This window comes from Rhinopithecus bieti, unplaced genomic scaffold (assembly GCF_001698545.2).
Source record: "Rhinopithecus bieti isolate Rb0 unplaced genomic scaffold, ASM169854v2 scaffold_10685, whole genome shotgun sequence".
Classification (NCBI taxonomy): Eukaryota; Metazoa; Chordata; class Mammalia; order Primates; family Cercopithecidae; genus Rhinopithecus; species Rhinopithecus bieti.
This window is the reverse complement of record NW_016806950.1, coordinates 4,703-20,044: the sequence shown is the minus strand read 5'-3', so window position 1 is coordinate 20,044 and position 15,342 is coordinate 4,703. Positions and strand designations below refer to the sequence as shown.

Here is a 15,342-nt window from a genome sequence, read left to right as displayed (position 1 = left end):
ACCTCGTATCCTCTGACTTTACTGTATTTGCTTAACAATTCTAACAGTGGGCCGGGCATGGTGGCTCACATCTGTAATCCCAGCACTTTGGGAGGCCAAGATGGGCGGATCACGTGAGGTTGGGAGTTCGAGACCAGCCTGGCTCACATAGAGAAACCCCATCTCTACTAAAAATACAAAATTAGCCGGGCGTGGTGGCGCATGCCTGTAATCCCAGCTACTTGGGAAGACTGAGGCAGAATTGCTTGAACCTGGGAGGCGGAGGTTGCAGTGAGCTGAGATCATGCCATTGCACTCCAGCCTGGGCAACAAGAGCAAAACTCCGTCTCAAAAAAAAGAAAAGAAAAGAAAACAATTCTAACAGTGTTTTAGTGGAGTTTGGTTTTCTTTCAAGCCTACTCTGCTAGCGTGCTGGCCGTCAGTCACGCTAGGATTAATGGGAAGGTGAAGGCTGCTTCTGATACAATGTCGCGGAGGGGTTGTGAGGTTGCCAATTAATGTCATTCCAGAAGCAAACATCAAGGCTGTGTGCTGACAAATCTGGGCACCGGAAGCAGCTTGCAGGAAAGCGGGTTCATCTCCTGCAGTTCCCCAACTGCCCACTGTGGGGCGGCAACAGGCAGGAGGAGACGCAGAGAGAGGCCACAGCGCACCCCCAGGTTGCAGTTCTCAGGCCGTCTTCTTCTCTGTCACTTTCTCATTTATTTCATTCACCCACCCTAGAGGGTGGGAGTAGATTCTACTTCCACTTCCCAGGAGAGGAACCTAGAGAGCCAGCCCAGATATTCTGATTTCCCTAACCCATTCCTGGGCCCTCCATGATCCTCCTGCCAGGCACCCCATCTGAGGAGGGTCAGAGGTGGCCTTGGGCTCCGTTGGGGTTGAGCGGGGGGCGGGGGGTGGGGGGGGGGCAGGCCAGCCAGGCAGCATTTGCAGCAAGCAAGCAAGCGTCAGAGCCCCACCAAAGGCCCCTGCTAAGAATGCAGGTCAGCGGGAGGAGCAGCATGGGGAGGAGGGGTGGCCCCAGCCCTGCCCAGACAGGCCCAGCCAGCCCCACAGCTGCCCTCCTGTCCCTGGGGGCAACGATGGGGGTAAAGGAGGAGGGGACTCACCAAGTTCCTGGGGTCTAACTCTCCTAGAATCAGGAAGACAAAAGAGGCACCTGGAGAAGTGGGGCTGGCATGAGGTCTCAGGAAAACACACCTGTCCTTCCTCCTCCCAGCCTTCTAAATCCAGCAGCAGATGGAAACAAACAGTTGGCCCCCAAACCAGTCTGGTTTCCTCTACAACCCCTAAATCATTCATTCTGATGCCCCTGTCCTAAGGTAGCCATAAACGTTGTGACCCCATTATGGGATGGGCCAGCCTGAGTACCAGATTTGGCTTCGAGAAATTGGATTAGGGTTAGAGTGGTGGATCTAGAAATTCCACTAGGGGAAAATAATAAATTTGGCAAAAAGGTAGAATAAGAAGGTGAAAGAACACAGTAACCCCCGCCCCCAGCTCCCTTGGAGCCCAAAACCTAACTTCTGTCAACCTTCCTAACTTTGGGGCTCTGGAATCATGAGGCTTTTTACTCATTTGATGTGAATTAGGGATCAACTTTGTATCAAGCACCGGGAGACCTGGGAATATGTACATAGATGAATATTTCTGCATATCTCTGCGGACGGGTGCACGCGGGTCTGGTGCAGGTATGTTTGTGTGCCCTGTGGTTGTGTAACCATGGTGGGTCTCTAGCTGTGAGTTGCAGTAGGAGCCTTTCCCTCATATTTTCCAGCTGGGCGGGAGCCCATCAGATAGCTCGGCTGCCTTTCATCACCTTGTCCTTGATAAGGATCATCCTGGGTGAAGAAATCATTGCCAGTCACCCCCAGCTCAGTCATAGCCACGGGATGGACTGACATGTACCCTCCATGGGGATAGAGTGAGGGAGCCAATGCCTAGCAAAAGAGGGAACCAGTGTTCTTAGCAGGAGAAGTGAAAGAAGGGGCTTGTATGTGGAGGAGGAAAGAGATACCTAGAAAATTCTCATAACCACAGGTATGAGACCAGGGAGGGACAGCCCCGGTATCAACCCAGAGGAAGCACCTCCCTCGTTCCGTACCAGCCACCTCTGGGGCAGGATCAGATCCCAGCTCCAACCCAACTCAATAGACATGAGGCTTTCCAAGGGGCTGCAGGATCATTGGGAAGCATCCACCCCACTCTGTGGCCCGGACCTGGTCCTCACTGCTGGGGGACACTGAGTCAAAAAGGAAACAGAGCTGGAACACAAAGGAAGCATGATGTGGTTGATGACTTTATTGCATAAAAAACACAGGCTGTTTCTCCCTCCTCCTACCCCCTCAAAGTGAGTTCACAGCAGTTAAAGAAAAAATAAATTCCTACATTTTTCCTCTAGGGGGGCTGCCTAGAAAGACAGGCAGCCAAGCAGCCTAGATCTATAAAAGAGGGGAGCAGAAGAAAACCTATCCAAAGTCTCTACCCGCATACCTCAGAGCTTGGGGCTTCCATTGGGGGGAGCATCTGTGTCCACCACCAACACCCATTTGGGAGTTCCCCTTAGGATGGCCACTGGAAAAGGCTGTATTGGTAGCACAGGGAGGGGGTGGCTGGTTTCGATGGGTGGAGGAGAAAGGCATCCTACACCCACAGTGCCCTTCCTCTCTCCCCCTCTCCACCTGGCCAGGCAACTTGCAGGCACTGCCAACTCTCCTTCTGCCCCCAACCCTCTCAGCAAGGAAGGGGATCTCTGGTTGGGTTAGCAGGAGGTAGGGAAATGAGAAAGAAAGAACATTACTTCTTAAACTACCCCAGGCCAGTGAGTCCCTCGGGAAGGTCATCTTGTCCCTTTTAAGGAGGCTCCCTTTGTATACAAACACATATTCCCACCCAGATCCCAGCCCCCACCTCCCATATAGCTCCCAGACCTTGGACTGGGCTCCAGCATCTACAAGGGAGGAAGAGATGCTCGGCCCAGATCCCAGGATCTTGGACATGGTGAATAAGATGGGGTCTCCCTGGCTGGAGACCCCAGGCTCAGTAGAGAAACACACACACATGCACACAGGTACATACAATATGCACACACATAACCTAATATTAAATAAAATACCCTTTGCTTATAACTTAAAAATCAATACAGAGCTAATCTCCGCAGAGGGCTCCGGGTGAAGAAAGGGAGCAAGGGGAAGGGGGAGGGGTGTCAGAGGGACTCTAAGGCCCCTCTCTCAAGCGTGGGAAAATCCTCCAGCTACAGAGGCTGTGGCCTGCCAGACCCTTCCTCATATCAGCTTCTTTCCCCTCTGCCTGGCTCAGCCTCTGCTGGGCTTCTTCCCTCCCTCCCTTCCTTTCTCCCCCACCCCATGATCAGAATCAAAATGTATTTCTAACATCTAAAGGAGAAGGGAATGGGTACAGGTTCCTGGATGTCACCTCAGAAGGCAGAACCCCTTCCAGTGGGAGAACAACTCTTTCTTCTCCCTTCCCCTGTGAGATGAGGGGGAGGAAGGAATCCCCCAATGAACATGCTATGGCAGGGGCAAGGGAAAAATAAGGGCCAAGCTAGAGAGACAGTGGGGTTTGGTTTCTTGGTGACAGCTAAAGAGATGGTCAGGAAGGCCGCAGGCCTCCACTCTGAGTGGGAACCAGTGGAGGTCCCTCTGCTGAGACACCCCCAATCTGCCCCCAACAAGCCCAAGAAACCCTCTTCCTTCCATCCCCGAGCGGAAGGCAACTGGTGGGAACTACATGGATTCTACCGCTGGCTGCCTTGAAAACACACCTAGGGTAATAGATGGGGAAAGTGACTACTGAACTTTACTTATCATAAAGACCAAGCATTAAGGGCTGAATCAGAGGTGGAGAGGGAAGGGGTTAGTTCCTTCCAAACCCCACCAAATCCCTATCTCTCATTTTAGAAGGGGACTTCCCTACTCGCCCCCTACGTCTAACTCTGTCCTTTATTGCCAGCCCTGGCTGGGAGGCTGTCAGGAATGCCAGCCCTCTTCCCCTCTTCCTTCATGACTCCATCAGACTGGGTCTGAAAGGGTTAATAAGGAAGCTCATCAAAGGAGTTATTTTTACAGCAACAACCTTCTAAACCAGAGAGACACCCCTGCCAAGGGGGACCCCCAGGCTCCCCCATCCCATCTCGGCTCTCCCTCCGGAAACCCTAGGGGCAGAAGCACTTATAAGTGGGATGAAAGGGACCCCGCCGCAGGGCGGCTCCGGAGGCGCTTTTATGTCCTGGTTCCCAGGCGCTAAGGACGTGTCCAGACAGCCACCTCCAGCGCCCCAGGCCGGCCCCACTTCTCTCTGCTCCAGCATTGCTGTCTCCTCTAGCCAGTCCCCGCCAGCCAGCCGCGATACGGGTGTCCCACCCCAACCCCCCAGCCCAAGGGCGAGGGAAACTATGAGGTAGGGGAGAACAGAAGGGCATTGCGCAGCTCCTACCGGCCCAGTCATAATGCATCCTGCCTAGTAGCCCCAGAGACTAAGAACTCCTAGTGCCCCATCTCCCTGTCCCTGCACCACTCTTCCTCCCCGCTGAATAAATATGCACCTTCCCCTCTTCCTCAAGCCACCCCCAAGGACGTCAGACCTGGGGGTTCGCATCCTGTGCCCCCCGGGAGACCCGCACGGAGGCGGCACCGAGGAGCTCAGTTGGAGGGAGCCGCGCTGCCCTCGGCCTCGCGTTTGCCCTTGCTCCCGGGGGGCTCCACTGCGCCGCCGGCCTTGCCCTCTCCCGGGGCCGCCCCGGCCGCCTCCTCCTTGGCGCCCTCGTGGGTTTTCATGTGCTTGGCCAGGTGGTCGCTGCGCATGAAGACGCGGCTGCAGACTGCACAGGGGAACTTCTTGGTGCCGGTGTGGGTCTGGAGGTGGCGCTGCAACTCGTCCGAGCGCGTGAAGCGCTTGCCGCAGAAGAGCCAGTTGCACACGAAGGGACGGTCGCCGCTGTGCCAGCGCAGGTGCGCCTTCAGGTGCGACGTCTTGGCGTAGGCTTTCCCGCAGCCTGGGATGTGGCAATTGTGCAAATGCTTCTTCTTGCCCCCATCGGGCCCACACGGAGCCCCCAGTCGCTCCGCCTCCAGACAGTTGGGGCAGCGACAGACGGTCTGGCCTGAGCTGCGGGGCACCGACCGCCGGGAGCCCTTGGGACGCGCCGCCCCGTCCAGGCTGGAATCCAGCCCTTGAGACTCCGGGGCGGCTGCTTCCAAGGCCTTAGCCCCGTCGGGCGGCCCTAGGAGATGCTGCCCTCCGGCAGCTGGAAGGAGGTGGTGCGGATGCGGGTGGGGTGGCGGGGCACAAAGCTGGTGGTCTCCGACGTAGCCCCCCAAGCCCGCCTGAAGCGCCCCCGGGTGGCCAGGTGAGGTCAGCGCGCCCTGAGTGTGGGGGAGGTCCATCCAGCTGGTGCCCGGATGAAGGTCCCACCACGAGCCATCCTCCGCGCCTGGGTGAGTCGGCCTGAACCACGATTCATAATGGTGTGACATGTCCGGCTGCAGGAGCTTGGAAAAGGGGCCTGGGGCCAACGGACTGTCGCTTTCCAGATCCTCGCAGGTTACCCGCGAGGAGGCCCCTGGCAGCTCATAGCCCTGCGAGAAGTCCACCTCCGGGCCCAGCGGGAGGCTCTGCAGCTCTCCAGGCTGCAGCGGGGAGGGGTAGTCCCCGGCCTCAGGGCTCGTGTGGCCCTGGTAAGTCTGGAGAGGCTGCAGGTCGAGGCGCGGCGGGGAGGCGTGCGGCGCTTCCGTGTGCTGGCTGCCCAGAGAGCCGCAGACAGCGGTTAGCATTGCCGGGATCCGGGGTGGGGTGAGGGCAGGGACGGTCAGGGGCACCTCAGACGGGACCTAAAGGAGGCCAAGAAGCAGAAAAGTAAGGGAAATAACCAGCTCACTTAACCTCCTAACCCAGGTGCCAGCCCTGCAAAGTCCTCCTCTCTGGCCCCAGTTGTGAAAGAAGGATGCACCTCTGGACGGGGACTAGAGATCAGTTCAGAGAATTCGGGAGTGCTAGGAAGGGTCCAAGATGTGAGGTTCTCATCCAAGCACAGAGGATGATGGAGGTCTACCGTCCTCTGGGTGATCCCTGCCATATGACCCAGCTCATCTCTAGAGTTGGGCCACTCCCAGGATGGTAGGTCAGATACACCTACAGCACAGTGCTAGAACCATCCCACCCCAGCTGCCCAGGCCAGCACAAGGTCAGTGGCATTTTCCCCCTGCAGACCTGCTGTCAGCCCAAATGGAGGATTTAGAGCCATCTCAGCTTCCCCAGTTTAACTCAGGATACAGATGGGAGAGGGGATGGTTTGTTTCTGAAACCCAAAGCTTCAGGTGACCTGCCCCTCATAAAGCCCCAAACGGGTCCTGAGTCTTTAGAGAAAGAGTTCTCACGCCATTCCCAAAGCATGTTCAGTAATGAAAAGCATTTCACCGTCTATGCTGCTCCCCGCCTGTCCTGGTCACATCAGGCCCACTAAACAGACTCCCATGCCCCCACCCCCTTCCCTCAAGCAGGGACTTCACCTCCCTGGGGAGCAGCTTTCTGGCCACCAGATATCCCCTGGAATCTGGGAGATACCCCACCAGAGAAAACCAAATTCCCATCCCTCTCCTGACTCATACCAGTGCCAGGCAACTCTCTGACTGCTACCCATCCTCTTCTCCATGCTAGGGAGGCCCAGATATAAAGTTGGGAGGGAATGGCTTCCCCAGAGAAGAGCTTGATAGCAAGCTCTGGAAGGTACAGTTGCACCCCTTTAAGTGATACAGGGTTAGAGTGCAGGAAGAGGAGGGCAACAAGAGAAGTCAAAATCACAGAACTTAAGAGCAAGAATTGCCCAAAAAGATGACATAAGCGAGTGTATCCCAGGCATGGATCACCCCTGGGTGAGTTTTCCATGCAGCCAATGTTGAGAACCACTGCTCCAGGCCAATCTTCTTATTTTGAAGAGGAGGAAGCAGGCTGAATGACTTGCCACAGTGACTTGGGCAAGGATATTCATTTTTTCATTCAATCAAGCAGGTCTCCTAACTCCTGGACTCCCAGTCTGTTACTTTCTGTAAACCAGTCTTTCTGTAAACCATTAGAACCCTAAAGACCCCCGACCCTTTCTCAACCACATATCTGTGGCTTGAAGGTCACTCTCTTCTCACCACCTCTCCCTAAGGCCTGGAAGACCTGGTGCCTCAGCTGGGCAGGTTTGTGTGCCTGGGTCTTCTCTACCGGTGGGAGAGGAGACTGGTGACTTAGGGCAGGATTGTTTCCTTCCCACAGCAGGGCTTAGCTGACCGTACCATCTTCTGCCTCTGGGACCAGGGAGGTGGCACTGATAACCTGGGAGAGGGAGGGAGAGGAGGACGGGGGTGCCTACTCAGGCTCTGGCTGCCTCACCACAAGACAAAAACAGGGTGAAGCTGCAGGAATGGAGCCGAGCTGGGGGCGGGGAAGCACAGAAGGGGCTGGCGGCAGCTGTGAGGCCGGGGACCCTAACAGCTTTTGGCACCTGGGAACTACCCCAAGGGCTGGAGAGTGGGAAGCCTAGGATAATCTGGGCTCTGGAGTGGCTTCTCCTGGCAGAGAGCTGGAGAGCCCCGGCCTGGGATGCAATGGCCTGCTACCAAGATTTCAGAAACCCAAAGCGGGGTGATTGTCAGGTTCTAAGACGGGTCCCACTGGGTGGAAAACTGCCCTGGAGCTGGCTCAGTCTAGCAGAAGATGCAAGACTAAGACCCAGGAGAATAGAGGAGGGGGCAGGTCCTGGGGGTGATATGGAGCCACCCTTAGGTGGCAACCCTTAGGTTGCCTCTATGGTCCTTGACCCACCTGCCCCAGATGGGCAGCGCTGCCCTGCCCAGAACTGAGAGGAAAGAAGGGAACAGGACTGAGTGCCAAGTATGTGTCCGGTTCACTTCCAGGCCTAGAAAGATTTTAGGAAAGGAGAGAGCATGGCGCACATCGCAGGCTTCTCAAACCCTGAAGTGGGAAGGCGAGTCGGGGCACCCTTATGCCCCATTCCGCTCTGCCTCTCCGGATCACCGGCTAGTACTCCCAGTTCTCAATGTCCCGGTCCTCTGGTTGTCCCAGTCTCTCCAGTTGCCCCGGTTTCCAGCCTCCTCGGTCCCTCCAGTCTCTCCTCTCTGCCCGGTTTTCCCTCCATCGGGGTTCTAACCCCTCAAATCCTTTAGGACCACCCCGCTCCCAAGGCCATAGGAGGCTGGGGCGCGTTCGGAGTGCGTTTTTTCGAGACGATCTCCGTAGCGCTCACCCCTGGCCACCCTGACCCGCGCTCCTACCTCGAGGCTGCGGCGGGCTCCGGGCACGGTTGGCTGGTGCACTACAGACAGGCGCTCATGGGTCCTGTGCGCCGGTGAGCTCTCGAGCGGTGAGGGGCAGGAGCCCAGGGCGAGCCAGACCCGGCAGCTGGCGGCAGGCGGCGGGCGGCGGGCAGCGGAGGAGGTGAGCGCTGGCGAGAGGGCGGAGGACGGAGGGCGGGCAGGAGCCAGCGAACAAGCGAGGCCAGCTCCGCCCGTGACTCACCCGCGCTGTCTGCCTTCATCCTCTCCCCAGCGCTGCTTTTTCCCCAGATCTCGCAGCCCCGCCCACCTCACCTGCTGCCGCCTTTAACCCTTGCGGGCTCGGCTGGACTGGAGGCCCAGCCCGGCCTCGAGGAGGGGGCGGGCAGGATTGGGGGAGGAAAGTTAAGTAGGGCGTACGCCGCCCGCTCCCTCGCTCCTCCCTGGTCCCCTCCACTCCCAGGGCTAGGGGCCCGGGTGGGGTGATTCCCAGGTTCTAAGACCCGCCCCGCTGGGTGGAAAACTGCCCTCGAGCTGGCTCGGTCTATCAGAGGACGCAGGACTAAGACCTGGGGGGAATGGATAAGGGGCAGGTCCTGGGGGTGATACGGAGCCACCCTTAGGCAGCAACCCTTAGTTGCCTCGATGGCCCTTGACCCACCCTCTCTGGCTAGGCAGCGCTGCCCCGGAACTGGAAGGAAAGAAGGAAACAGGATTGAGCGCCAAGTATGTGTCCAGTTCGCCTCCAGGCTTAGGCCGTGTGAAATTTGTCTTGGCTGCCCTCCTTCGCCATTCCCCCGACCCCCGGTCGCCTGCCCCGCCTCAACCCCCGCATCCCGAGCCGCTTCTCTCCACCACCACCCTTCCCTGTCCTTTTTTCCCTCTCGCTTTCGGGGTCTCCCTCTCTGACATTTCTGGGTGACCACCTCCTCTCCTCCCCTCTCCCAGCCTCCGCCCCCGCAACCGGTCTCTGCTGCCCCCACTCCGGTCCCAGGTCCCAGCAGCTCTCACTCTGCCCCTCCCCTTAGGCAGCAACCCCAGTGCCTCCGAAATCCACCTCTCAAATCCGCCTCTCCTCGCCCTCCTGTCCTTCGGGAAGTGCTCAGCCTGCTCACACCCTCGCCCCCAGCACCCGGTTCTGAAGAATGGGCAGGCGCCTGAATGGCCTTGGGATGGGACACTTCTGGAAGGAATTGAGCTATCCCTTGTCACCATTCCTTCCTAATTCTCACCAGAATGTCTGAACCCAAGGTTCTTAACTTTGGGGAGGGGTCTTGGATTCCTTTGAGAAAAATGCACATGCCCAGTGCAATATTCTGGTAAAATTTCAGCGCGCTTGCGGAGTTCACAAAAACTTCTCTCAAGATCTGGATGGGTCCACATTTCCGAGGCCCGCCAAGCACCAGTGGGTAGGGAAGTTCCATCCCCACCCCACCCACCCATCCTTCTGCCTGGGCGCCGAGGTGGCCCCATGCTTCTTTCTGGATTGATACCTCCCATGCAGCAGTGTTGATCTCTCCATGTGACCCCCCCCTTTTTTTTTTTTTGCAGAGGAATGCCAATTAATTTTCCTACTTCTTTCATTTTGCTGGTTGGTCTCCCCTGTGCGCTTTGCCGTCGGCTTTTTAAAATTTCGTTTTCCTCTTTACAGTTGATTTCATATTTGAATTTAGGCTGATTCAATCTCGCCTCTACAGCCCCTATTCCACCACCATTGGTTTACCTGTCCTGCATCCCCGTTTGGGACACACTCAAACTGTAACTCAAAAATAGCTAAACGGAGTGCACAAGTGGGGTGAAAATCAATCCATGTGTGTATGCGTATGTGTGTGGTACCCCCCAGACACGCACACGTTCTCATCCAGAATCGACGTCGGATTCATCTGTGCATGTCCCGCTTTTCTAAGGCTCATTTCCCTCATCCGGACAACATGGGTACACACTGGTAGGGTCTCCTGGGGGCTAAAAGGAATTGATGTGCCTAAAAATGCTTAGCCCACAGGGGCCCTGGTAAGCACCGGGTAAATGGAAGATATCCTTGTTATAATTATTAAATAAGTCAGTTCCCAGTAAATATTGTTGGATTAAGGTATATGCACAAAGACCTGTGGACTAGAAGTTGACGGATTTAAATTCTAGCCCCAGCCCTGCACCTGCTAACCTGACTCTGGCAGGTCAGATGCCTCTAAGCCTCAGTTTCCTCCTTTGTGAAATGCTGTAAGAGCAGCCACCATGCTAGAGAACTGACAGGCATTTGGAAGCGGGAGGCGCCGCCTAACATCGGGAGATTGAGATTTCTGATCAGTCGGGGTTTGCTTTTTGCCTTCTTGTTACTTGGGGCCCTGGATGTGGATTCACAGGAACTGCTCTGGATCTTTGTGGCCACGGCTAAATTGACAATCCTCTTCATCAACGCAGCTTTCTCTCCATCCATTCAGCCTACAAATCCTGGCCAGTTGGGTTTGTATCCTAGTTCACAGCTACCTCTGGGATGGAGCAGAAGTTCATCAGGACCAAAACAGCTCCCAATGGGGGACTCTGGTTCCTGATTTGACCTCTGGGCATTCCTGCCTCCTCCTCCAAGCTGCCTGCTGGTGCTGCATCTAGTGTTCCTAAGGTGCTAAAGCCTGTGCAGGGGTCTGACTCTGGGTGGGGGGGACCAAGTTCCCCCTCCCATTTATATTCATGAGATTGCCTTCTCTTCCTGGCCCCTTCTGTCTTTCCCTGGAAAGCAACAGGGATTCAGCCCAAGGATGGTAGACATTCCCCGCTACTTTCACTCTAGGCCCCCTTTAGCCCTACCCTGATCCAACCAGACCTGTAACCATCTGGAATCCCACGAGCAAGGACCCTCCATCTGCGTGCAGCTCATCAGCAGGAAATTCAACAACAATGCAGTTGTCTCTGGAAACTCTCAGCCGTTCTGATTTCCTGCGCTGCCTAGGTTTCTGTTGTTCACTCAGGGTACTGGCACTATCTTTCCTCCAGTCCCCCTCTACTTGCAGTCCTCTGCTTCCAGCCCTTTTGGTTTGCACTTGCTAAATGTTTTCCTACTGAATGACGGCCCGTGGTCTGATGCTGACATAATGAGCAAGGTCACCACAGCCCATTGCCCATATACTTATTGCTACTCAAAATTGAACAATGCAGCCCATCACATCTGTATAAACTGAGATCTGTCTTGAACTTGGGCCGTTTCTGCTGCTCCTCCTCATTCCCTCAAATAAATAGTCAGATTTCCCCTGCAAGTGTCCAACCCCCATTCCTGCCACCCCACTTCTTCTCAAGCTTCATCTATAGTCAGTGACCCACTTTGTACCTGGAGAAACCTCATTGGTCTGTGTGTTTATCACAACCAGAATTTATTTACTGAGCACCTACTATGTTCCAGGTGCTTTACATAAATATCTCTAATTCTCATGAGCATGCAGCAAAGTAATTATTATTATTCCTATTGTACACATGAGGAAGCCAAAGATCAAAGAAGTTAAATGATCTACCCAAGATTACAGAGTTGTTGAAAGACAGAAGAAGAAACTGAGTTCAGATCTCTCAGGTTCCAAAGCCTGTATTCTGCCTGCTAGTCCTTCTGGCCTCAATATGGCAGAATTGATGACCCTGGAAGTCCGGCTCCCCTAGAGCCTGAAGGCAGAGGAGACAGCATTCTTAAATGAATGCCTAGATCAAAGCCATCTCCTATCTTGAGTCTAATGGACAAACTGATCCCATCTTGAATTGCTGAGACAAGTCAGACTCTGCACTTGTGATCCCTTCCAAACCTCAACTGTCCTGTAGAGATTGCACTATGAGACTATCAAAGCTGGTCTAGCCCCAAATTGTCTAGTCCAAGCCCTCGTTTTACTGGTAGAGAAACCAAACCCCAAAATAGGGAAGTTAGTAGCAAGTTAGAAGCAGAGCTGAAACCAGACCAGAGTCTGGTCCTGTTTTCCTCTTCTCATTCACTCCTCTCCTCTATTTCCCACTCCCACCTCCAGGCTGCACTTCCAAGCCTGCAAGCTGATGACCCTGGATGCCAACATATTCTTTATTTCCCCTCCTCTCCTCACCACACTTCTCTGATTCCTAGAAAACCAGGTAGACCCTAGAGCTGGGGTCAAATAGTTTTCTTTCATTCATCCTTTATTCATTCAACAAACACTTACTGAGGGTATACTTAAGGTCAAGCACAATGCTGGACACTAATTTTATTATAAATTTCAAAATTGCTAGCTACCACCATCCCTTTTCAGTCTAGAAGATGAACCCGCCTGAGGGTAGTGCATCTGTGTGTTGGTGTGTGCATATCTACAAATGTGTGTACATATCATGCCTGTGTGTACCTGTGGGCTTGAGTGTAGAGTGTCTTCTCTCCTCCATCATAAACGCAGTTCCCCATAGGATGTGGATAGTGGTTTCTCCCTTATTATCCTTGCAGGTGTTCTGTCATTCAGGATCTTCCAGGCAGTGAGTGTGTGCGCCCCGTATTTCTATTAACATTTATTTGCCCTTCCTTTCTCTCAGAATAAAGTACCTAGCTATGAATCCCTACCCCACTTCTCCACTGGGCTGACTACCCCAGCCCAGTCAAAAGACCTCCAAGGGATCCCTTTGGTTCTCCACGCAAACCCCACCAAGATCTCCTTCTTATCTCCCCTTTCCCAGTTCAGAGAGAACCAGAGCCTTCTCTATGACCTCCACTTTAGAGTGGAGGCCTGATCCTCTTTATGGAGGTTCCCTGTACTGGACAGGGAACAGCCTCTCTTACCAGTCCATGGAGCCCGGAGCTGGCGGCAGCAGTGAGGGCCAAGTGGCAGTGATAAAAGAGCCAGGCTTTATAAAGGAGGCGACAGGCAGTGCCAAAGGCGGAGGTGAAGGAGGGAGCAGGGATGCTGCCAAGTCCTCACGGCCTCGGAAGCTTTTAGGATAATCCAGGAAACAGTGGCCCCCAGCTCTCCTAGGGGAGTGGTAGGGGGTGAGATCTGAGTCCGTGAGGTCTGCCAGGAAAGGAGGATTTCAGCTGGGAGTGGGGGCTGGGGGCACTTCCTTCCTTCCCCAGAGTTGGCTGGGCAGTGGGAGAGGGACAAAGCAGTTCTTGCAGGATGGAGGAAATGACAGCATTGCTAGGGTAGAGAGCTGTGATGGCTGGAACTCTCCAAATTCCATCCCCTCTTCCTGAGGTTTCCTCCATGGACTTGGTAAAAAGAAAGAAGTTCCATTTTTGAGACCTAAAAGGCGCATGCCCCCCACCCAACACACATACACCACACAGCTTCAAGTCAGTTCCTCCTTGCAGAGCTTCATGTCAGTGTTTTTGGCCTCTCAGAGTCACAATTTCTCTCTCTTCCTTTTCATCCTCTTTTTCCATACTCACTTCCCAACTTGGATCCCCCAGGAGGACCCAGGGTAATCTGTCTTTTGGACCTGGGGTAATCTTTCTTTTGGACCTGGGATCTCTCCTTGTCAAATGGGAAGGGAGGACCTTTTCCCTGACTTCAGATGGAGTGCGGCAGCTTAGGATGGACAAGAGGTCACCTAAGACCAGAAAGACCAGAGGCAGTGTCCAGCCAAGAACTGTTACAGAGAGTTCAGGACTCCTGGAACTCCAGGAGGGTGAAGAGGGTGGGAAGGTGGCCTGGAAAAGGGAGAAAGGACCTGAAGGTGAATTTAGGGGGAGCTCCTGGATCTCTATTTATATGAGCCTAATTTTAGGGTGGTTGTAAATTTAGGTATACTGGCTAACAAAAACATGACCTAGGGCAGAGATGGACAAAAGACCAGGAAGGGGAATGGAGATGAAACAGAGTAAGACTTGTTTCCCAAAGCTCACTGAAGCTGGGAACCCTGACCCTCATAGGAGAGTGGCCTGAGGACTTTTCCTGGAATGACATCCCATTTTTGACCATAGCCCAGTGCCCTTGGCAGAGGACAGGAACAGTTGTACCCCCTCTACACACACCAGAACCCAGTACCCCAAGACTTGCCTGCTACCTCCCTATCAGGATGAGCCAGGGAGTCTTCACCCAAAACTCTTCTGCTCCTCCCCTATACCCTCAGCAACCCCTAGACTGGGGATTCCCAGTCTCTTCATTAAGTTTTCAGCAATTATCCCATAAAGGCCCTGACAGGTCCTTTCTCTCCCCCATTTCAGAGATGAGAACACTGAGGCCCTAAAGAGGTAAAAGGTCAGCAGAAAGCCACCCATCAAGCAGGAGAGAATAGAGTAGTAGAGAGCTTAGGAGGCACAGCTGGACCCCTTTCTTCAATCTTAGGCAAAATTGGGAGGACAGAGCCAGCACAATCCCCTGGGGGAACCCAGGCGTCAGGACTGAGGCAGGCTCCAGGGAGGGGCTTCCCTGTCCCTCCCCACTTTCCAGCACAGAAAATCAGAGTGGGGAGGGGAAACAAGCTGAGGAGACCACACAGGTGGAGTAAATAATGTTAATACGGGAGCATTATCACTAGGGCATTTCCTCATGGATAAATGTCTCAAATACCAAAGGATGCCTCCAAATTATAGTTAATTACAGAGTTGATTTGCATAAATTATAAGGTGAGCATACAAATTCTTTCAATCGGTTCCATATGCTTAGGTAGCAGGTCCAGTCCAAAAGATGGGAGAATCTTGGGGTTGGGGGGAGTTTGGGAGAGGAAAAAGACCCAGCCCTCAACCTGGACCTTCAGGCCCACACACCTTCCCCTGGCCTTTGGATCAGTCAGGGGTGTGTGGAGACCCTGCCTGGACAGCAATGAACACAGCCAGCAGCCTACTTGGCAGGAGACCCCCATTCCTCCTCTATTCACACCTCCAGACAATGTGCTTTCCCAACACCAGTGATGGGCGGGAGAGAGGAGCTGGGAAAGCCAGGGGTGGGTGCCATGGGGCCTATAGCTTGGAGTGGGGGGCGGGACTCCAGAGTCCTGGCTTCTGGCCTTTGGAGCCAGAAGAGGGGAGGGGGCTGAGGAAGCTGAAGACCAAGTGGGGCTAAGGGTAGATTCAATTCAAGCCCCTCTCTCTTGATCTCAGCTCCCCTACCCCCCCCCC

At 54.5% G+C, this 15,342-nt stretch overlaps 1 protein-coding gene across 2 annotated transcripts; it reads right to left on the bottom strand.

Moving 5' to 3' along the window:
* Positions 1 to 2,290: 2,290 nt before the first annotated feature.
* On the bottom strand, positions 2,291 to 13,286 carry SP6 (Sp6 transcription factor). Of its 2 annotated transcripts, none has more exons than XM_017879027.1 (2): positions 13,066 to 13,286; positions 2,291 to 5,852 (listed from the first exon to the last, which is right to left on the bottom strand). In XM_017879027.1, the coding sequence occupies exon 2, from the start codon at positions 5,793 to 5,795 to the stop codon at positions 4,665 to 4,667; it is 1,131 nt and encodes a 376-aa protein (XP_017734516.1). In that variant the 5' UTR covers positions 5,796 to 5,852; positions 13,066 to 13,286; the 3' UTR covers positions 2,291 to 4,664. The 2 variants fall into 2 exon arrangements, with proteins under 2 accessions (XP_017734516.1, XP_017734517.1); XM_017879028.1 differs by lacking the exon at positions 13,066 to 13,286 and adding an exon at positions 8,301 to 8,585.
* Between the last annotated feature and the right edge of the window lie 2,056 nt (positions 13,287 to 15,342).